Here is a 24,129-nt window from a genome sequence, read left to right as displayed (position 1 = left end):
GCCAGAACTTCATCCTTGATCTCACTGGTTAATCTCCATAAACCAATAACTCTTGAAAATCTCATTGGTGATAAGGCAAATATTTCTGAATTTTTTGACTTTCTCAGGCAAACTGGGCTTTTCAATTATTTCTGATTTCAGATTTTCTTTTGATTTAGGGAAAACTCATGTTTTAATATAATAAGTGAATAGGCACATTATAGCCTTAGCAGCTTATGTGCCATTAAGCCTCCAGAACAACAACAACAACAGCTCCCTGGTGAAATTCTACAATAGAATATTTTTAGAAAATAATTACCCGCAATCCTAGTGTCACTCAGTTGTTCTAGCTTTTTTGAAACAAGGGAAGGATCATACCATCCCGCATAATTACAGGCCAATTTCACTGACTGGCTGTTTATGAAAAGTCTTAAGAAAAAATGGTACATAAGCGGCTAATGTGGTTTCTGGAAACCAACAATCTGCTAAACAGAAATCAATATGGGTTTTGGAAGAATTGCTCAACGTTAGACGTGATGATCAAAGCAAAAGCAAACATCTGCAATGCTTTTGTAAGGAGACAGCTGGTCACGTTTAATGTAGATATTGAGAAAGCTTTTGACACCATGTGGTGATATGTTGTTCTTCAGGACCTTCATTCTTTTGTATTGAAGGGGCAGTTACCCAAATTTATTCAGAACTTTCTACACCACAGAAAATTTCAGGTCAGATATATGAACAGTTTATCCAAACCATTTGAACAAGGTGTACCACAGGGTGCCATCCTAAGCGTAACATTATTCACAATAAGAATTACTAATATGACACGAAACATACCAAAAACAGTTGAGTCATACATGTTTGCCGATGATCTGATTATTTCTTGTCAGTCACAAACTACGAATGCCATTGAAAGGCAACTTCAAATATCCATGACCAGAATAGAATCGTGGGCGTAACGGAATGGCTATTCCTTAGCAGAAAATAAATCAACAGCAATGCATTTCTGAAAAATATGCAAACTACTTCCATATCCTGAAATATATTTAAAAAATAACCTGATTCCTCTTACCAATAACTTTTTTGTATTGGGATTGTATCTAGACAATAAACTTAATTTTTCTGATCACGTAGCCTACCTTAGAATGGCCTGTCTAAAGAAATTGAACATCTTAAGAGCTGTCTCTGCTAACTCCTGGGGTGCTGATAGACACTCACTATCACATCTCTATAGAACTTTAATTTGGTCCCACTTAGATTATGAATCACCTGTATATGACTCTGCAAGGAACAGTTCCTTGTTGCGGCTAAATACAATTCAGTATAGTGCCCTAAGGATAGCCATGGGAGCCTTCAGAACATCTCCAGTCCACAGTCTATATATTGAGGCAAATGAACCCCCATTGCACCTCAGGCAAAAAACCTTACTTTGTAATTATGCTGCAAAAATTAAAAGTATTCCATCTCACCCCAGCTGGGAATTACCTATTTGATCCTCAAAATGTAATGTTATACCGTAATAAACCTAATGAAAACCGCCCTGTGGGTTTTCGATTGCAAGAGATCATGAGCAGTTGGAATATTAACTTTCAGCATATCCTTGATGACTGTGCTTCTCCTGAACTTCCCTGGATTCAATTTTTGCCTCATTGTGATACTTTCTCTCTGAGATGGGGAAAATTCTACCTGCAAAACAACAACCTACAGCAACTACATGAAGCCCACATCTTAGAAAACTCAGAAAAACTACTTATCTACACTGATGGCTCCAAAACAGATGAAACCTTAGATGCTGAAGCAATTTCTTCTACCTTCTCAATATCTGTATCTCTTCCTACCGAATCCAGTATCTATACTTCAGAATTATATGCAATAAAACTGGCCCTAGATAATATAAGTAAGCAGCATTTCAAGCAAGCTTTGATATACACTGACTTCTTAAGTGCAGTCACCGCCATTCGGTCTATTACTTCTTCCCACCATTCCATTCTGAAACAGGTCCGATACAGATTATATCAAACATCAAACCAGATGGTCACCTTCTGCTGGGTCCCTGGTCATGTCGGCATCCCAGGTAATGAATGTGCAGGTCATGCTGCTAAACATCCCGACAGTACCTCATTCTGCCATCTGAAAGTCCCATATGCTGATTATAAATCCACTCTTAAAAGAGCATGTAGGACTCAATGGTCAGAACTGTGGCAAACACAAGTAAATAATAAACTGGTCCAGATTAAAAAAGAACCTCAGCTATGGACTTCTAGTTTCAGGAGAAGCAGGTGAGAAGTAATTTTGGCAAGACTTCAAATTGTTCATTCTTATACAACTCATCTATTCTTGCTTATGGGAGAGAATCCTCTTTAATGTCTCAACTGTCAGACCCAGCTAACAATTAAACATATTCTAATAGAATGCCCTCATTTCTATTCTCTATCCAATTTGCAGGAACCTTTAACTTTATTAACATACTTGGCAAAAATGCAAATTTTTAAAAACTATTTCAATACTTGAAATGCACAAGGTTATATAACCATCTCTGAAAGACACAATATACAATTTTCAGTCATAAGAAATTCACGAACAGGCACAATATGGCCCAGGAGGCCCTTGTGTCAAAAATCCTCAATTACAAGAACAACAGACCTGTTAGTTTAACTTCTGTTCCTGGGAGAAATTAATGGAGTCTCTGATTAAAGAAGTAATGCAGGACCATCTACACAAGACTGCAGTTATATGGAAGACTGCAAATTGCTACCATGAATAAAGGGATGGTTGAGTGGGAGAAGACAGAGTGATAATCAATGGACATTGCTCTTTGTGGATTAATGTTATTATTGGAGTCCCCCAGGGTTCAGTGTTGGGCCCATTGTTGTTTTCTGTATTTATTAATGATATTGATGAAGGTATATCAGGTTTAATGTCCAAGTTGGCAGATGATATGAAGGTTAGCAGGGTTGTTAATGACACTAATGATAGTACGCTGCTGCAACAGGATCTAGAAAAATTGAGCAGACGGACTGAGAGGTGGCAACTGAATTTTAACAATGACAAATATGAAGTACTGCGTATGGGTAGCAGTAATCCCAAATGGCATATCAACTATGTGGTACTGTGCTGACCCCTCGACGTGGGCACCTGTACGTGGTGAGGGGACCTCCCAGTGATGCTGCTGGGTTTCCAGATTAGCATCACTGGGATCTAACGCCCATACCTTGGTTCCAGGGTTACATCTTTGGAATCCGGCGTGTGCAGCCGTGCACCGCGACCGGTGGAAACGGAAAGGGGGATCCTGGTGGTTGAGGGGCCCAGCCTTAATACACCACTTTGGCCCCTGCTTCGACAAGACGGGCAGTCCCGGACCGGCTCGACTGGGATCAATCGGCGGGTGGTTTTATACTGCTAGGGTCAACTGCGTTCCAATAAGTCTCCCTCCCTATGGTCCTGGGACGGGATAAAGATTTATTGGTAACGTGGGTATGGTGTTCTAAGCGAACTCGGCGTCCCATTCGTGTACGCAGTACCTGCTAGTTCACGAGTGGGCGCCCCCTCGTAGGGCTCCGTGGTGGGTGAGGTACTTAGGCATCAGACACTTTCTCTTTACTCATATGAGTAATTTAAATCCCCTTTCTTCTGGGGCCCCAACAAGGCCCCTACCTAATCGAGAAGATGAAAAAGAAAACACCTCTGCAAAAAGAGCCAGAACTGAGGATACACCAACACCATCAGTGACACCGCTCTTCTTCATTCTCCATTCCATCGGAGAACAGTCAATTGGAAAGATGTCACCCTTCTTTATCCAGAAAGGATTAGAAGGGTTGGCAGGTTCACCAAAATCCGTTAAACGACTGCGTTCTGGCGATCTTTTAGTTGAAGCTTCCAGCACAAAACAAGCTGAAAAATTCTTGAACTCTACATCCATAGGGGGAATACCTATCACCGTAACCCCCCACAAAACTCTGAATTCTTCACGTGGTGTTATATCAGAGTGGGACCTTCTTCATGTTTCTGAAGAAGAGATCTGCTCTAAATTGAAAGACCAAGGAGTGACAGCTGTGAAAAGAATATCGATACGAAAGGATGGGAATCTCGTCCCTACCCGAGTTCTTATCCTCACGTTCAATACCCCAAGGCCTCCAAGTTCCATCAAGGCAGGCTATCTAAACTGCCCAGTGAGGATTTACATCCCAAACCCACTGAGGTGTTTTAGATGCCAAAAATACGGCCACTCACAAACATCTTGTCGTGGTAACCCTGCCTGTGCTCGATGTGGTGTTAAAGACCACGAGAGCAAGGAATGTTCAGCTTCAAAACCGATTTGTATTAATTACCAAGGAGAGCACCCCGCCTATTCTCGAGCATGCCAGCGGTGGAAGGATGAAAAAGAAATCCAAAAACTGAAAACAGAGCTGAATATCTCCTACCCAGAGGCCAGAAAACGTATCGAACCAATAAATAGCGGGAAACCTTCCTATGCTCAGAAGGTTTCTGCCAAGTGCACTATCGGTACTCAAACTGAGATGACTATACCACCGAAAGAGTCATTCACTCCGATTGCACGCTATTTATTAAATTCACAAAAGCCCACCAAAAAAACACAATCAGTTGCCACTCCTATATCCGTACCTCCTAGTGCTCCACCACTACCAAAACCAAGTGGTAAAAAAGAGCAAAAACGTTCTGAAGAGTCACCCGTAATATCAGAAACAATGGATGTAGAGAACAAGGAGGTACAGGATGAATCAGTCTTGGAACTCTTTGCGGAGGAAGAAATGGACACGGGACATCGTCCATTCTTCCCCAAAAAAGACAAAGCCAAGACTGATAAAAGTAAGCCCTCAGCACCTCGGAAGCCGCCTGATGGACCCACCAAGCCAAAATAATGGCTAAATTCCTACAATGGAATTGTCGTGGATTCCGGCGAAATACTGATGACATCAAGGCCATCCTGCAAAAGCACGAGCCAGTTTGCTTTTGCTTGCAGGAGACTTATCTAAAGGCAAATGATGATCCCACCCTGCATAACATCACAATCTTTCGTAAGGATAGAATTGCGGATGGTCCTGCTCATGGAGGAGTGGCTATCCTTGTGGGTAATCAGACCCCAGTTCAGCCCTTGCTAATTACAACCAGCATAGAGGCTGTTGCAATTCGCCTTACAGTGGGATTTTTAATAACGGTCTGCTCTATTTATTTGCCACCTGGGACTGATATCTCCCAGGAAGACCTTGATGATCTTGTAACGCAGTTGCCTCCCCCTTTCTTACTTCTCGGGGATTTTAACGGACATAACACCCTGTGGGGTAGTGCTAACATCAATGGAAGGGGACGAGTCATAGAGCGTATGCTCAATGACAATGACCTTTCCCTTCTAAATACTGGAACAAACACCTTCTTCCATATGCCTACCCATACTTTTTCTGCCATTGATCTCTCTATCTGCTCCCCTTCTCTACTCCCTTCACTCACCTGGGAAGTGGAGGAGAATCCATACGGAAGTGATCACTTCCCTGTGATAACCTTGTTACACAGTGGGAGACCGTGTTGTCCTTTTAGGTTACCACGGTGGAAGTTTGATCAGGCTGACTGGAATGCCTTCCAACATCAGGCAAATTTTGAACTCAGTCAGGAGCCTATCAATGACGCAGTAACGTACATCACAGAAATCATTGTCCACGCAGCTGCTAATGCTGTCCCAAAAACATCAGCCCGGTTTCCACCATTTCCCAAACCTTGGTGGAATTCACAATGCACAACAGCAAAAAAGGCTCAAAACAAAGCGTGGGGGATATTTCGCAGATATCCTACCACGAACAACCTTATAGCCTTTAAACTTGCACGAGCCAAAGCACGCTACATCCGTCGTCAGAGTCAAAAGGAATCGTGGATCCGTTTTACATCATCTATTAACCAGTCTACCAACTCTAAGGTAGTCTGGGATAAAATCCGGAAAATGAAGGGAAAATATACATCCCACCCTTCTTCAATCTTAGATTATAATGGATGCGCTGTTGCAGATCCAACTGCAATAGCCAATGCTCTTGGGGAAACATTCTCTAACATCTCCGCAACATCCTCGTACTCCCCAGAGTTCCTGGTCCTGAAACATAAACTGGAAAGAGAAGCACTTAATTTTAAGTCCAAGGGCCTCTACCCCTACAATGGGGATTTTACTATTCAGGAACTGAAAAGAGCCCTCGCTCTTTCCAAAGCAAGTGCTGTTGGACCAGATGGCATCCATTATGACGTGATTAAACATCTTTCACCAAAATCTATGGATTGTCTGCTCCTTCTGTATAACAGAATCTTTACTGAAGGGCAGTTTCCGGATTCCTGGCGAAAGGCAATCGTTCTTGCCTTCCCTAAGCCAGGAAAGGATCCAAAAGTCACCACCAACTATCGTCCTATTGCTCTGACTAGCTGTCTGTGCAAAATCCTGGAGAGAATGGTTAATTCTCCTTTAATATGGTACTTAGAATCAAATGACCTTTTCTCCAACATACAGTGCGGCTTCCGAAGGAACCGGTCCACTTTGGACCATCTTATTAGATTGGAAGCATCCATCCGGGATGCTTTCCTAAAACGTGAACACTTGGTGTCGGTGTTCTTTGACATGGAGAAAGCGTATGACACAACTTGGAGATTTGGCATCTTAAAAGATCTGCATAGCCTTGGCCTTAGGGGGCAACTCCCCATTTTTATTAAAAACTTTTTAGCCAGTCGATCTTTCCAAGTTCGTGTGGGATCCTCACTCTCTCGTTCCTTCAGCCAAGAGGAGGGAGTACCACAAGGATCAGTATTAAGTGTCGCGCTTTTTGCCATCAAAGTGAATTCCATCACAGAACAACTTCCTCCAACTGTAAACTGTGCCCTCTATGTTGATGACTTTAGCATATTTTGTCAGTCATGCAACATGAGGGTTATTGAAAGACAACTGCAGAAAGCTATTGATCGCCTCAACTCCTGGGCTCTTGCTAATGGCTTCAGGTTCTCGCCGGAGAAGACCGTTTGCGTACACTTTTGTCGTAAGTGTAATCTTCATCCTGAACCTGAATTAAAGCTCGGACAAAATGTAATTCCAATAGCAGCGGACACAAAATTCTTGGGACTCGTATTCGATAAAAAGCTGACCTTTCTGGATCACATCCGTCAACTCCGCACAAAGTGCACAAGAGGGCTAAATATTCTGTGCTCTTTCCTCAACATCTTGGGGTGTGGATCGATGCACCCTACTACGCGTCTATCGTGCACTTGTACGATCCAGACTGGATTACGGGTCCCTGGTATACAATTCGGCCAGAGACAGTGTACTTCGTTGGCTCGATCCTGTCCATCATCTGGCTCTCCGTACCGCTATTGGAGCATATCGCACATCTCCTGTCCAGAGCTTATACGTCGAAGCAAACGAACTGCCATTATTGCTTCGACGTAAGCAGTTGTCTCTAAACTACGCTCTAAAACTGAAATCCCTGCCAGACCACCCTACGTGGCTAACCGTTTTTGAGCCACGATGGGAAAATTTGTACAACACCCGTAAGACTGCCAATCGTCCTTTTGGTATTCATGTCCAAGAGCTACTCAAAGAACTTAATATAAAGGTAGACAGGGTTGCCCAAACACCAAAGCAACCCCTTCCACCCTGGCATGCTCATGTCCCGGCATGTGACTTGTCCCTTAGAAATTGGGGAAAGTCGGACACTCCATCGTCTGTCTACCTGCAGCTTTTTTCAGCACACCGAGCTGAACATTCTGACTTTGCGCCAGTCTACACAGACGGCTCGAAGGCGGAATCATATGTGGGATCTGCTGCTGTCTTTAGAGACAGCACTACATCGGAGCAGATTCCCTCTGAATGCAGCATATTTACTGCAGAGCTGCACGCTATAAAGTTAGCCTTGGATCACATTAGTGAATGCCAATACCATCGGTTCATTTTATATTCCGACTCTCTCAGTGCGTTACAGGCTTTAATATCTGTGAGATATAATGATCATCCAGTTCTGTCTAGCATTCAGCAGAAGATTCGCGTTCTCCATGAACGTGAATATGATATCCGCTTCTGCTGGATTCCCAGCCACATTGGGATTAGGGGAAATGATTTGGCTGACGCCGCAGCCAAATCAGCAATTCCCAATAATAACCACTGCCTGTTAGTCCCCTATACAGACTACAGGCAAATAATACACCAAAAGATACATTCCCAATGGCAGGATTCGTGGAATAGACAGACTGCGAATACATTATATCATATAAAACCTGTAATTGAACCGTGGCAGTCTAGTCTGCGCGGGAATCGTAAGGAGGAAGTTGTTCTTGCCCGGACCCGCATAGGACACAGTCATTTAACTCATTCGTTTTTGCTGAGGGCTGATGACCCTCCTATGTGTGTGTCCTGTGGCACAATTTTAACAATCAGACACATTTTAGTTGACTGTACCAGTTTTAGAAATGCTCGTTTTACCGCTTTTAACCATCTGACTGAGCCGTATACACTGTCAGATTTTATCCGACAATGACCATGTGTCTGCTATTTTTAATTTCCTAAAATCAGTAAACCTTTTTAATCATATTTAAAAATCTTATTATTTTAAGATTTTCCATTGTTACTTATTTACTGATATTTGTCTGTTACAGTTTATACTTGTTTTTATAACCTGACGTAGTGACCTAATTCAGTAGGTCACTGAAACCTTTTTACTTTTTATGTCAAGGTTTTGGCGCATTATAGCCATAGTTGCTGATGCGCCAATAAAACTCAACCAACCAACCAACCAACCGTACTGTGCTGTGAGGGTAGTGGAGAATGAAAAAGACTTGGGGGCAATTGTGCAGTCAGATATGAATTTTTCTGAGCAGTGCAGTACAGACAATCTGCAAGAGTATCTTATGGTGTCTTGTCAATGATATACAGAAATTTTCCTAGCAGGGATGAGGAGGTGATTATCCCCTTGTCTACAACATGAGGTCTGGAGGCCTCATTTTAGGAAGGATGTAGAGCTGCTGAAACGAGTACAGAGAAGGACAATGAGATTGGTGATTGGAGCAAAGGGTTGCTCTTACGAAGAAAGCCTTAAGCTCTGTAAATTGCAGTGTCTGGGAGGGAATCTGATTGAGGTTTATAAAGCCTTGAATGGTTTGAGTAAGCTCAATGCTGATGGGATTCTTCCCTTGCCCAGATTATTTGCATGAAGGGACATAAATTCAGATTGAGGAAAGACAGTTGTAGAATAGATGTGCAGAAATTCCTTTAGCCAGTGGATGGTTGATTGCTGGAACAAACCTTTCTGTCTTTGTGGAAGTTCACAGCTTAAATAAATTCAAGGCATAACTAGACAAACATTTGGAATGAATGGATGTGTGAAATGGGAAGGGTTTTTTTTTTTTTTGGTTGATGCTGTGTAAGTTTGCTTTCTTGCATCATATGCCTCTACTAATGCTAAATCAGTAGAAGACTTCAGTTTGGCCACCTTCTGGTACAGACCATGAAATCTCAGCATTCTGCAAAGTAATTAAACACACTACTTTTGGTGGACAACCAATAAAAGTTACTCTCCAGTGACACCCTAAACTCGTCAATTGGAGTCATTGCAGAATGGGATTTATTAACTGTATCAGAGAAAGAAATCGGCAGAGCTACGCGAACAAAGAGTCATCCAAGCTAGGAAAATTATGACTCGTAAAGATGGTATTCTTGTACCAACAAGGAGCATAATCCTCACTTTTAGTTCCCTCAGCCTACCAACATCTGTCAATGTAGGCTATCTCCCATTGCCGTGTCCAAAATATACAAACTATGGAAGCAAGGAAAAAAATACAGAAATATAAAGTGGTGGAGAACAAAGTCACATATTCAGAGGCAAGAAAGAAATCAAAACAGGACCAAAGTGTACATATGCCACAGCTGCTAAACATTTCTAGTAAGTAAGTATTCAAACATATGTTATAGTTCCTCCAATTATATATATATTGCCAGTTGACACATTCTATTCTCACTACTTCCAAACAATGGCCTTCTCAACAAAAAACTGAACAAGCCAATAATACACCAATTACCACACCAACCGATGTTTCTTCAACAATAAACTTAATTTATTGCTCATAAAGCTTATTTTTGGAAAACCTGCCTTAAAAAGCTGAACATCCTATGAGCAGTCTCCTCTATATAATGGGGGCTGGCAGATGATTCCTCCTGTAGAACCTTAATAAGGTTACACTTGGATTATAGATCATCTGTCTTCGACTCCACTGGGAAAAGATTCTCTATTATACCTGAACAACATCCAGCATAGTTCCCTTAAGATAGCTGTGGGAGCCTTCAGAACATCTCCAGTCCACAGCCTGTGTATTGAAGCAAATGAACTCCCCCACTCTCTACATCTAAGAAAATCCTTATTGTGTAAGTATGCAGAAAAAAAGTTAAAAGTATTCCATCCCACCCCCCGCTGGCAGTACCTGTTTGGCCCTCAATATGTCATGCTATGCCACAATAAACCTAATGAAAAACCATCCTGCAGGGCTTCAATTGCAAGAGTTCATGCTCGTTTGTGATATTAACTTCCAAAATATCTTCCAAGATGTCGCTACTCAGTCTGTAATCAAGTCACAAAGGAGGTTAGGAAAGCTAAGGCATATTATGAGAAGTCTCTGGCAAAGAGCCACTCTGGCATTGGGCCACTTGATGTCAATGGCCCAAGAAGAAGTGATTCTAAGGTTGCGAACAAATTGAAGTTTTTGAAGTTAAACATTAAAAAGGCACCTGGGGTGGATGGGATCTATTGAATCATATTAAAGGAGGCAGCAAAGAAGGTAAGGAAAGCCTTAGCTATAATTATGAGAGCATCCTTGGATTGAGAGGAGTTCTTTATGGACTGGAAAAGTGCGAGTGTATCCCCAATTTATAAAGCAGGGTCAAAAGTAACAGTTACAGACCTCTTAGCATAACATCTGTTCTAGAGAAAATAATGGAATTACTGGTTGAAGTAATGCAGGACCATTTCAACAGGCATGCAGTTATACTGCAGTCACAGCATGGATTTGTCAAGGAGTGGTCTTGTCTAACCAATCTGATAGGTTACTATGATGTGGTGACCAAAGAACTGGTCACTGCACCATAGGACAGCTCATGAGGTTTTTCAATAATATGCAGTAAGTGTGCTAGCAAGGATAAGGAGTTAATTATCCCTTTGTATAAGGCCATGCAAAAGATAATTTTGACATATTCTTAGATTTCGGGAAGACTTTTGATACTGTTGCACATAAGACTGTTGAGGTGTACAAAGTGGAGCAATGTGCAATTAATGGCAGATTACTACTATGGATAAAGGGATGGTTAAGTGGAAGATGACAGAGTGATTATCAGTGGGCACTACCTGATAATCTTGGACTAGTGTTATTAGTGGAGTTCCCCAGAGGTTGGTCCTGTGTCCATTGTTGTTTTCAGTATTTATCACTTAATATTTAAGTTTGCAGATTATACAAAGGTTGGTAGGGTGTTTAATGGCAATCATCAAGGTGATCTACTGCAAGGGGATCTAGAAAAATTGGTTCGATGGGCTGAGAAATGGCATTTGAAGTTTAACATGAAAAATGCAAGGTACTGCACATGGGTAGCAGTAACCCCAGACTAACTAATCATCCATACTGTCCAAGACCTTGTCTAGTTTCCCTTGAATATATTCAACCAATCCACTTCCACAGATAGAAGCCTGTTCTAACAATCAACTACCTGCTGGCTGAAGGCAAACTTCCCTAATCTATCCTGCAATGCCCATCTGTTGTTGTGGTATACTACATTCAGGGTAGTGTAGAATGAAAAAGACCTGGGGATAATTCTGCAGTCAGACATGAAAAGGGGTGCTCTTACCAAGAAAGGTTTAACTTCTGCAAGTTGCAGCGTTTGGAGACTAGGCACCTGCGAGGTGATCTGATTGAGGTGTATATGCCTTGAGTGGTTTGAGCAGGCTCAGTGTAGATAAGATTCTTCCTCTTGCTCAGATTACAAACCTGAGGGGGCATAAACTGAAATTGGGGAAAGACAGTTGTAGTATAGATGTGCGGAAGTTTGCATTTAGCCAGTGGATAGTTGATTGCTGGAACAGACGTCCATCTGTTGTTGTGGAAGTTGATAGCTTAAATAAATTTAAGACAAACATTTGGAGTGACTGGATGGCTGAAATTGTAAGGGTTTTGTTTTGGCTGTTGCTGTATAAGCTTGCTTTCTTGCATCATATGCCTCAACTAATGCTAATTATTACTACTACTACTCCTGAACTTCCCTCCTGAAATCCTCCCCTAGCAGACATCAGCTTTCAGCTGCTACGTAAAACACAATCCTTGGAAAACTCAGAGAAAGTACATATGTATACTGATGGCTCCAAAATAGATTTTGCTGTAGGTGCTGCTGCAGTTTCTTTCACCTTCTCACTAGCTGTCTCTCTTCCTACTGAATGCAATAAAACTAATTCTAGATAACATAAAAAACCACCATATCAAAGCATTCTCTGTTATATATGACTTCTTAAGTATCAGTGCTATTCGAGCTACATTTCCTCCCTTTCATGCCATTCTTAAAGAGATCGTATCTAAATTATGTCACTATCATATGGCCAACCAGGAGATTACTTTCTGCTGAATTTCTGATCACATTGTCATCCTGGGTAGCAAATGGGCAGATGATGCTGCTAAACATCGTGACACCAAATATTCTTGTCAACTAAAAGTGCCCTACACTGACTACAAATCCATTATTAAAACAACATGTAAGAAACAGTGGTCTCAACTATAGCAAACTGAAATCAATAATAAACTGCTGTGGTTAAAAAAAAAAAAAAAAGAGAGAAAGAAGCTATAGCTGTGGGTATCTAGTTTCAGGAGAAGCATGCAAGAAGTGATTCTGACAAGACTCAACCTCTGTCATTTCCAACTAACTCATCTGTATTTGTTGATGGGAGAGAATCCTCCTCAGTATTTCTTTTGTCAGTCACGGCACACGATAAAACATGCTCATTGAATGTCTTCAACAATCAACTATCTGAAACTCCAGCTTAGCTCCCTATCTAACTTGCAGGAACTTTTAACTTTATCACGTATTCTTGGCAATGATGAAAATTTCAAAGAACTGTTTATTTGCAATGCATAAATGTGATCATAAGCCATAAGTAAATCACGAGCTGGCACTATATGGCTCAAGAGGCTTTTGTGCCAACAATCCCAAATACAACAACAGCAGCAAAGAATTCTTTGCATTCTTAGCCAAAGACATCTCGTAATCTTCTTTAGATTGCCTATTGACTAAGCCACCCCTTAATGACTTGATTGCACATTGGTTTAGGTTTCTATATCCCCTGATAATTTATAATAATCCCATGGATTTTTATTGTCTGCCATTAGTCTAATCAATGCATATGACACCGATTTAGGTATTTGCCTTTGAAATCTGTTAGTTGGTATAATAACCTTAATAACTGCTATGATTATTTCCCTGAAACCTTCATGTTTAGGATTTGCAGATATATTGCATTTGATTCCTGTTTTTGTTCTGGTTCTATCTTTGAACTGCCTATACTGTCTAAATGCAGGCACCTCCATAGCCAGGTGGGCAGGCCCGTGAGCCACCAAATACGGAGGATGCGGAAAGGTCAGGGAATGACCACCGCATATCCCTGCAGCAATATGGCCTTAGTTGCTAATGCTCCTAAAAACCAAATAACAACAACAACTGTCTAAATGTAGATAACCTGGGTATAGCAAATTCTCCATAAGATTTTTGCAAATTCAGCAGAATATAGAATTTCACATCAGCTTGCTGCTTGTTCATTAAATGACTTATGTATATTGTACAAGTCATTTAATTCCTTTACAGGTACTTTTCTGAAAACCAGAAGGGTACCTATAGAGGCAAAAATAAAACGTGTTAGAGATGAATAACTAATAGGTCTTAAAGGTATATAGTTTTATTAATAATTATTTTAGATTTTATATAGTAAAATTTGTGTATTTTTTTCTTTTTAGGGTCCGTTAAATTTTGTATGGGTTTGTACATCATGTTGGCCAACACGATGACATATTGATCATTGTTGACAAAAATTTGTCTGAGAAATGGGGGGGGGTGTAAAAATGGGGGCAAAATGTTGTCGACAACCTATAGATTATTATACACTGTTGGAAAGCGCTCATCGAGTAGGTTTAAAATATTTTAAAATTTTCGTGTCCATCCCCTCTATTTCCATCACTAATGGAGCTAAAAATTTAAAAATCACAGAGAACATCTGTTCTTCAGCTCGCTTGGACTGGGAAACCAGAAATGACCCATCCCCAAGAATTAGAAAAACTCAGGAAACAAACTATACCAAAATAGACTAACATGGATGGCACCCATCTTCCATGAATGACAAATGGAGATGACTACCAAACTTAGACACCCCACCAGCTGGGTCTATGCGAACAAGACACATCCTGAGAACTGGAAGACGCAAGACTTGAGAAATAAACCACACTATGGTTAAGGATTAACACGGACAGGACCCCCGGTCCCACGGATGACAACTCAGACTTGACACCAGATTGGGACACCACCAGCAGGATCTGTGTATAGTTTTCCTGCAGACACCTGTTAGCGATCGCACCGGGCTCCCTTGCCTGGTGCCTTTCCATTCCTCCCCCTGCACCGGTGGACCCCCTGCCGGCACCCACTACTTTCTCCTGGTGAGGCATGGGCCTGCCTCACTGACTTCTGGGGTTGCCTACATTATCATCCCCCATATTTCTACCTTAACCCTTCCCAGCCTTCAATCTCCTACCCACTCTATCTTTATGCCAGCCCCACATACAAAAAACTTAATGATGTCCAAATTACCATTCACCTATATTTTTTGGCCTTTATTATGCAAGCGGTATCCCCCTCACATACCGATCAGCAAAACCAAATATGATGGAAATATTGTATCACATATATATGAATCTGTCTGTACGTATGTGCATATAAAAGAGTGCATGCAGGAATTTTTTTTTTTTTTTTTTTTTTGATCCTGAGATTTCAGTGGTGACTAGCCCATTGAAATCTCTGGATCTCAGGTGGCAGGGCCTGCCAGAGTAAATCTAAAACTATGGGTTCCTGGTCTGTCTCCACGGGGCAAAAGTGGGGCAATGTTGGGCCTCAGCAGGAGTCCAGTGACTAAATGGCCAGAAGAACAACAGTACGTAACACTACACATAGACAATGTCCATACACTTTTAAATCTCTGGCCTTCCCAGCGAACTGGTACACCCACAATGAAAGCAACGCGGAGATGGAGGAAACCCCTGGTGCAGTTTGACACTAAACACACTTTACTTTAGCTATGCGCTATTTGATGCTTATCAAGGGAAAACTGTTCCGATTGAAATCTATCATTTACTTTTTGTGTTAAAATAAAAAAAACAATTTTTTATTGCACTTTGATAGTGCACTTCTTTGTACTAAGTAACTCTCATTTTGGTGACAAAAAGGTTTCTAAATAGTTGGTTAATAATTCTATAAAGGTCATTTATAAATTTTGCGATGAGAAGTATTGTTTAACAATTTTCAAAGCTGGAGTTGTCCGTGCAAGGAGGTACTCAGAGAGACAGTGTTGAGGCGGTGGTGGTGGGGGAGGTAGGTGCCTGTGCGGAGCCGTGCACGGCCCACCATTGTCATTCACAACAGTTGGAAAGACTCAAATATTTATTTTATTTATTTATTATTTTTTTTATTAAAAATAAAGGCAGCACCCGGAACATAAGTTCAGATCCACCTAACAGCTCTAAACTGATTATCTTACATCTTTCATAAAATAAATAAATTAAACATTATAAAATATATAAATTAATTTAAAAAAAAAAACAAAATAAAAAAACAACACATAAAACTGACACTAGCAGCTCATCCATATCTTAAACAACAGACTTTTAAAACTCTAAGTATTGTCCACGTCTTGGTAAAAACAGATCTTCTTATTGTCCAATTTTATCTTCAGACTTGATTGATCTGGGGCAGAACTGGGTTTGCCCTGAGAATAAGCCTCTTTTTCCGAGCAAAATCTTCTTTTGCAATGGCCTGGAGTGCTGCAGGGTTACTTGGTGTTTGAATTAGTTGTTCCACTGCAGTTGGGGAGAATCCCTGGACATTATTCCACAGCTGTTCTCTGGATTCAGACTCAAGTAGACAACGTTTTTGTTAGTTCCTCAGTTTTAGGCCAAACCAGGGCAGGCTAGTGGCAAACACCGGCTTGCCACTAGCCTGCTGGTTCACTGTGATTATGTATCTGTTGAGCCGGGCAGAACTAGGTGGGTCACCTTCTATAAGTCTCCAATGTGTACTACCAAGATAGCTTTAAAATTACTTTTCTAGCCACTATCATCTTCGGTGACTTTAATGTAAATTTTCTAAAGGATGGATCTAACAAAGTCTCGGAATTCTTTTGTTTGAAGAACTTCAAATTGCTTCTCCCACCCTTGTCATTCACAACAACTGGAAAGACTCAAATAAACAACATTTTCGTTAGTTAGGGTACTAGAACCAAGCTAGGGTACTAGAACCTTTTTTCATTTACTTAAAGCTCTCTATTTGAGATACTACACTAACGACCATTAGTGACTACAGACCCTTCATCCTGAGTGCCTGGCACTCAGTAGTTGACAGATTTATTTTTTATCATCCCTTAACATTTTAATTTTAGATAACACAAGACAAAAAATTGTGTGTGAAATTATGACTTCATTAATTTGTTTGCCTTTCCCATTGCAAAAATCCTTATTTGGATTTTAAAACTTGGTTCCAAACATCATATGAAAATCTTACAGTAAGTAGTGTGGAGATCAAAGGGTGGAAAAAAAGTGATATGTAATATTTCTATTTGAGATGGTTTTTAACCATGATTTGTGCTTTTTTTTTTTTAAGACTGCTTATTGCATAGATGAAAAGGGTTAAATTTAATTTTTTGATTGTATTTTACAGCGATTTTATTCACATTTAACAAACTATTTCTGCCAATTTTGTAGATCTTGCATCAGTGTCAGCATCATCTGTTTCATCATCATCAAGTATAATTCATTCAGCTGGAGATGTTCTAGGACAGGTCAGTAGCTCTGGATCACAGTCTTCTACATCACCATCAGTTTCAAATCAACTGTTACCTCTTATTTTAAACCAGTTGTCGTCAAGTCCCACAAATTCAAATCCACATGTGCACTCACATTCTCATTTTGGCTCTCACTTTCTAGACGTTGCAACAAATGGAATTTTCTCTCAAGGTGCTGATAATCTTTCAGAGAATTTGGAGAAAAGTGAGTTAATTTAATTGAACTAAAAGATTTTTTTTTTTTTTCGAAAATTATTTTCCATATGCTGTTGGATGTAGTCTTTAAGAAATAAATATTAGCTTAATAGTACTTGACCCTTTCTTATCTCATTCCAAGGTAAATGTTGGAAGTGATCACAGAATGGTAAAATGCACACTTGATATAGATTTAAGAAAAGAAAGTTAAAACTGACTCGAGTAAATAATACAAAGGTCTTTGAGATAACAGAAGAGGAGAAAAAGCAGAATGTACTGGAACTTAAGAACAATTTTGAGCTTCTGCAGACAGCTCAGGACCAAGATACTGATGAGGAATATTACAACTTTCTGAAAGTGATAAAGCCCAAGAAACCTATAGGTAAAAAGAAATCCAAAGAAGAAAAAATTAGTCGAGAAACACTTGTCATGATTAACCGAAGATGACAAACGAAGAGCAAGATAAACACTGACAAGGAGAAAATTGAGTATACTGAGTTATATAAAGCCATTAGAAAGAGACTCAGAGAGGACATAAGAAGATTTAACACAAGAAAAGTAGAACAAGCATTAAGGGAAAACAAAGGACTTAAATCAGCAGCCATGAGCAGTAATACAGAAAGACAAATGAAACTGAAGAATACCAATGATGTACTTATAAATAGCAGAGAAGGCATAATTCAAATAGCAGAAGACTACTACAGAGAATTATATAAGGAGCGAGGGAATGATGCCAGCAGTGGGGAAGATGGATCGCAAATTAATAACACATACCCGATATCCTTCCCGATGAGGTAGGACGTGTTTAAGAAAATGAAGAATCAGAAAGCTCCGGGGGAAGATGAAGTTACTGTAGAGTTGTTAAAATTGGGAGGAAGAGACAAGACACAAAAACTGGCAAGACTCTTCACAAAATGCATTAGAAAAGGTGTGGAATAATGCAGTCATAGTTTTGCTGCATAAGAAAGGAGATAAATCAGAAATTGGAAATTACAGACCAATTAGCTTGTTATCCCACATGTACAAGTTGCTCACAAGGGTCATTACTAACAGATTAGAAAGAATACTCGATGAGAATCAACCGAAAGAGCAAGCTGGCTTTAGGACAGGATTCTCAACTATGGATCACCTTCACATAATATCACAGCTAATGCAGAAAGCAAATGAATATAAAACACCATTATGCCTGGCATTTGTGGATTATGAAAAGGCATTTGACTCCATACAGCATAAGAAAATGTTTTGGGCACTGGAAAGACAAGTCATAGATACCCCATATATTATGATTTTGAAGAAAATATATGAGAATGCTACCTCCTTTATTAGACTACACAAAGACAGTAGTAAATTTAAAATTGAGAAAGGAGTTCGACAAAGAGATGCAATATCTCCAAAGCTGTTTGCTGCTGCCCTTGAGGAAGCTTTCAGAAGATTAGACTGGGCGCAGAAAGGAGTCAATGTGAACGGAGAGTACCTAAACCATTTACTTTTTGCAGATGACATTGTGGTCATAAGCCACGATCCCAAAGAATTAGAGGTAAACCTTAATCAGTTATGCAGAGTTAGTAAGGATTTTGGATTAAAGATGAATATGACTAAAACAAAAGTAAAGTAATGATGAAAGAGCAAGCTACCCTTCATATATCCCTTCATAGAAAGGGATATAATGGTTGAAGGAGCAGTAATTGAAAAGGTGAAGTCATATACTTATCTGGGACAAGTCATCAGCTGTAATGATAAATGGCTGGAAGTCAAGAAAAGAATAAATTTTGGATGGATAGCATTCAGGAAATATAGTCACATACTGAGGAGCACTATCCCAATTTGTCTGAAACATAAAATAATGAACCAATGTATACTACCCACCATGACTTAAGGAAGTGAAACTTGGGCCCTCACCAAAAGAATGGAAGAGAAGCTGAGAACTACACAGCCAAGAATGGAACGAATTATATTGGGAATCAGACTGTTAGATAAGAAGAGAAACAATTGGAAAGACTCAAATATTTATTTTATTTATTTATTTTTTTTTTATTAAAAATAAAGGATTAGGCAGCAAACTCAAGTAAAGGACATTCTTATCAAAACCAAAGAACTAAAATGGTCTTGGACAGGACACATAGCTCAAAGACATGATGACAGATGGACTAAGAGAATAACAGAATGCTAGAAGAAAGCCTGGAAGACCACGGCGGAGATGGACAGATGAAATTCATGAGTTTGTGGGTAGTAAATGGATGGCCATTGCACAAAACAGAAGGAACTGGAAAGTTGCTGGAGAGGCCTTCATCCTGCAGTGATTTGAAAATGGCTGATGATGATGATCTCATACACAAAAGTGTAACCTGTAACAAGCACACATTTTATAAGGTCCAATCAGACTTCGAGCAAATTATACCAGATTAAACTTAGAAATGAACAATGGCAGCAAAGTCTACACAACAATTGAGATAAAATCATAGTCATAGTGAGGGTTAAATTTGAAAGTGTCTGCAATTCCCGCCCAGCACGATAGGAGGGAATACATGGTTGAGAGCCTTGTCAATTTGGCTCTACAGAGAGACTGTGTGCAAGTCTCATAGGATAGAATTTTTCACTGTGAACAGGAGACATTGCCTGTACTGGGATGGGATACACTTGAATAAAAAGGGGGCAAGAATATTTGCTTATACTATCAAGGCAGTGTTAGGTGGGTCAGAAAACTGCTATTTTGGGGGATACACAGACTAATAGATTAACAATAGCCACAGGGAGAAGTGAACGTGATTCTTGCACTGCTTCTATTGGAATGCAGAAGTGTGGAAAGCAAGGTACCAGAGATTTTGAGGCCCACTGTGGGTGATTATGGAACAAGGAAATATATGAGCTATGTAAGAGTAAAAACAGGTGCATATATAGTTGCATTGTACACCAATGCTAGAAGCATATTAAATAACACCAACTTGGATCATATTAATAAATGCCAGCACCAACAGTTCTTTTTATATTCAGATTCTTTGAGCGTCTTACAGGCTTTATTATTGGTGAGATGTAATCCTCACACAGTTCTGTCTCAAGTTCAGCAGAAGATTCACTCTCTCCATGAACGTGAATACAATATCCGCTTCTGCTGGATTCCCAGCCACACTGGGATTAGAGGAAATGGTTTGGCTTGCACCACAGCCAGATGAGCAATTCCCTCTAATAATGGTTGCCCGTCAGTCCCTTATACAGACTACCAAACAATGCACAAAAAGATTCACACCTGGTGGCACGATTCATGGAATAGGAAGGATTACCAATAAATTACATCAGATAAAGCCTGTAATTGAACCATGGCAGTTTCATCTGCGCAGGAATCATTAAAGGAAGTTGTTCTTGCACGGACACGCATAGGACACAGTAATATGACACATTGGTATATGCTTGAGGCTGATGACCCTCCTATGTGTGACTCCTGTGGCATGGTTTTATCGATTAGACACATTTTAACTAACTGTCTAGATTTTAGCAGTACTTGTTTTTTTTTTTTTTGCTTTTAACCATTTGACCGAGTCTTATACACTCAGTCAGATTTTATCCGACAGTGACAAGGTGTCAGCTGTTTTTACTTTTTTGCAACTTATTAAGGCCCCTGGTGCAAACGTTCTGTGGCCAAGCGATTATAGTGTGTTTCGTGAAGCGGTCTTTTCAGAGAGCTTTTGCCCTATAGAGATTCTTTTTTGTTCTGATTACCGTTTTCCTTATTTTGATTACTGATTACCGTTTTTCTGATTACCATTTTTCCTCATCTGGGCTTAAGTAGCCCAGAAAGGAAAGACACCTTTCTGTTTCTTTTTCAATCCTCTCACTAACACAACTAGCAGCGGCTTGGTCACCTCTTGGCACTGCTCCTGCCTCCCCGTGGTGCGGCTGGTAACCTTGGAGATAAAGACAAACCCCCAGGGCCAAAAGGAGCTATCATGGATAAAAATTCTTATCCACCCTTAGAGCCTACAAGCTCAAGACCTGAAACTTACAATGACTATGACACCAATCATGACCTAGGTAATGACAATCCAAAGAGACAGAAGACCAATCAGATGGATCAACCATGCCCATCATTTTTAATTTTCCACTCACTCACTGGTCAGCCTATGAGCAAACTGTCTCCCTCCGTTATGCAAAAACATCTGGAAGGTATTGCTGGATCTCCTAAGACTGTTAAAAGACCCCAATCAGGAGACTTATTAGTGGAAACTACTAACCACAGGCATTCGGAGAAGCTTTTACAGTTTACAAACTTTGCTGGCATTCCAGTAAAAATATCTGCTCATGCAACCCTAAATTCATCTAAGGGTGTCGTATCCAGTTGGGACCTTTTACATGCCACAGAGGAGGAAATAACCCCAGAACTGCAAGAACAAAACGTAATTCAAGCAAAACATATAATGACTAAAAAAGATAATCAACTTATACTAACCAGAAATATTATTCTTACCTTCAATACACCCAACTTGCCCTCTTCCATAAAAGCAGGTTATTTACTTTGCCACATTTGCCCCTACATTCCCGATCCTTTACGATGCTACAAATGCTAAAACTATGGCCACTCACAAACTGCATGCAGAGGAGTTCCTGTCTGCACTAACAGTGAGTCCTCAGATCACATACAAAGTCACTGTACGACCACAAAAATGACTGCCCAAATTGCAAAGATCATCCTGCATATTCCAAGACACGTGAAAAATGTAAAACTGAGAAAACAATAGTAAATTACAAGGTTGAGAACAAAGTTACCAAGAAGTGAGAAAAATAGTTGTACCTCCTATAAACAAAAATGTAACCTATGCCAATGCCGTAAAAAAAGTATCAAACAGTGTCCACTCAAACCATAATTATGGTTTTTTTTAACCATAATTATGAGAGCATCCTTGGACTCAGGGGAGGTCCACATGGACTGGAGATGTGCAAATGTATTCCCAATTCACAAAGGGGATCGAAGGGTGACACGAGTAATTACAGACCAGTTAGTTTAACTTCTGTTCCGGGTAAAATAATGGAGTTACTGGTTAAAGATGCATTTTAGGATCATCTAGACGAGACTGCAGCAATAATTCAGACACAGCATGGGTTTGTTAAGGGAAAGTCTTGTCTGACAAATTTGATAGGATATTATGATGTGGTTACAAGGGAACTGGATGCAAAAAATAATTTTAATATCATATATTTGGATTTCAGGAAAGCTTTGAAATCTGACACTGTTGCGCATGGAAGACTATTGTACAAATTGGAGCAGAATGGTATTAAGGGTAAGTTGCTACAATGGATAAAAGGATGGTTGAGTGGGAGAAGACAGAGGGTGGTAATCAATGGGTGCTGCTCTTCGTGGACTAATGTTATTAATGGAGTCCCACCGGGTTCGGTGTTGGGTCCACTGTTCTTTTGTATATTTATCAGTGATATTGATGAAGGTATATCAGGCTTAGTGTCGAAGTTTGCAGATGATACAAAGGTTGTCAGGGTTGTTAATGACAGTAATGGCAGCGTGCTACTGCAACAGGATCTAGAAAATTTGGGCAGATGGGCTAAGAAGTGGCAACTGAAGTTTGACCTTGACAAATGCAAAGTACTGCATATAGGTAGAAGTAACCCCAGAGAAACGTACCAACTCTGTGGTACTACACTTAAGGTGGTAGAAAATGAAAAAGACCTGGGAGTAATTGTCCAGTCAGATATGAAGTTTTCTGAGCAGTGCAGACAGGCTGCCAGGGCAGGTCATGGGGTTTTGTCAATGATATATAGGAATTTTGCTGGCAGAGAAAAGGAGGTGATTGTACCTCTGTATAAGGCAATGGTCAGGCCACGCTTTGAGTACTGCGTACAGGTCTGGAGACCTCATTTTAGGAAGTATGTAGATTTCCTTGAACGTGTACAGAGAAGGGCAACAAGATTGAGGGAAATGAAGGGATTCTCTTACCAAGAGAGGCTTAAGTTCTGTAAATTGCAGTGGCTGGAGACTGCATCTGCACGGTGATCTGATTGAGGTGTATAAGGCCTTGAATGGGTTGAGCATGCTGAATTCTGATGGGATCCTTCCACTTGTTCAGATTACGAACCTAAGGGGGCATAAATTCAAATTAAGAAAAGATAGATGTAGAATAGAAGTGCGGAAATTTGCCTTTAGCAGCGGGTGGTTAATTGCTGGAACAAACTTCCATCTGTCGTTGTGGAAGTTGATAGGTTAAATAAATTTAAGGAGGAACTGGACAGGCATTTGGAGGGAATGGTGTGATTTTTTTTTTTTTTTTTTGGCTGATGCTGCATAAGCTTGTACACTTGCTTTCTTGCATCACATGCCACTACTACTACAAACCGATGTCACGTTCCTACTAATAAATCAATTTCTGATGGTGCTAGAAATATTCTCTCTGAGCAACAACCAAGTATACATAAGTAACAACCCAAACTCTTAGATCATGCAAATAATACTCCTCTGACAGTACCAGCGGCATCTCCTCCTTCAACGAGTGCTACCACATTCCATATTACAAACTCAAATGCAATTAAAAATATATTCAGGATACAACCACAGACAGAGATGGCAGATCAATACAGGAAGATCCTATTTTAGAAATGTATGCTGAAGAAGAAATGGACATTGCCCATCCAGTTTTCTCTAAAAAAGATAAACAAAAACTGGAACGTAATAGCCAATCATCACCTTCAAAAAACAGTCAGATACAGCTCCATCAATTAAACATAAGTAATGCCTTGTATTTTACAATGGAACTGCAGAGGTTTTCGTTGCAACGCAGATGACATCCATGATCTAATTAATCGATATTCTCCAGTTGCTCTTTGTCTTCAGGATACTTACCTAATCTTGCAAATTTCTCCTTCG

At 40.2% G+C, this 24,129-nt stretch overlaps 1 protein-coding gene across 1 annotated transcript in view; it reads left to right on the top strand.

Annotated features, from left to right (window-relative positions):
• Positions 1-24,129, top strand: part of LOC150088157 (protein bicaudal C homolog 1-like) — a 392,222-nt gene that overhangs the window by 228,734 nt on the left and 139,359 nt on the right. The window contains exon 12 of the mRNA XM_090370592.1: positions 16,993-17,277. Within this exon, the coding sequence (XP_090226718.1) occupies positions 16,993-17,277 (285 nt within the window). The remainder of the gene's footprint in view (positions 1-16,992; positions 17,278-24,129) is intronic.

Source organism: Mastigoproctus giganteus, chromosome 3 (assembly GCF_048544385.1).
Source record: "Mastigoproctus giganteus isolate SK-2022 chromosome 3, ASM4854438v1, whole genome shotgun sequence".
Lineage (NCBI taxonomy): Eukaryota > Metazoa > Arthropoda > Arachnida > Uropygi > Thelyphonidae > Mastigoproctus > Mastigoproctus giganteus.
This window is presented reverse-complemented; position numbering and strand designations above follow the sequence as displayed.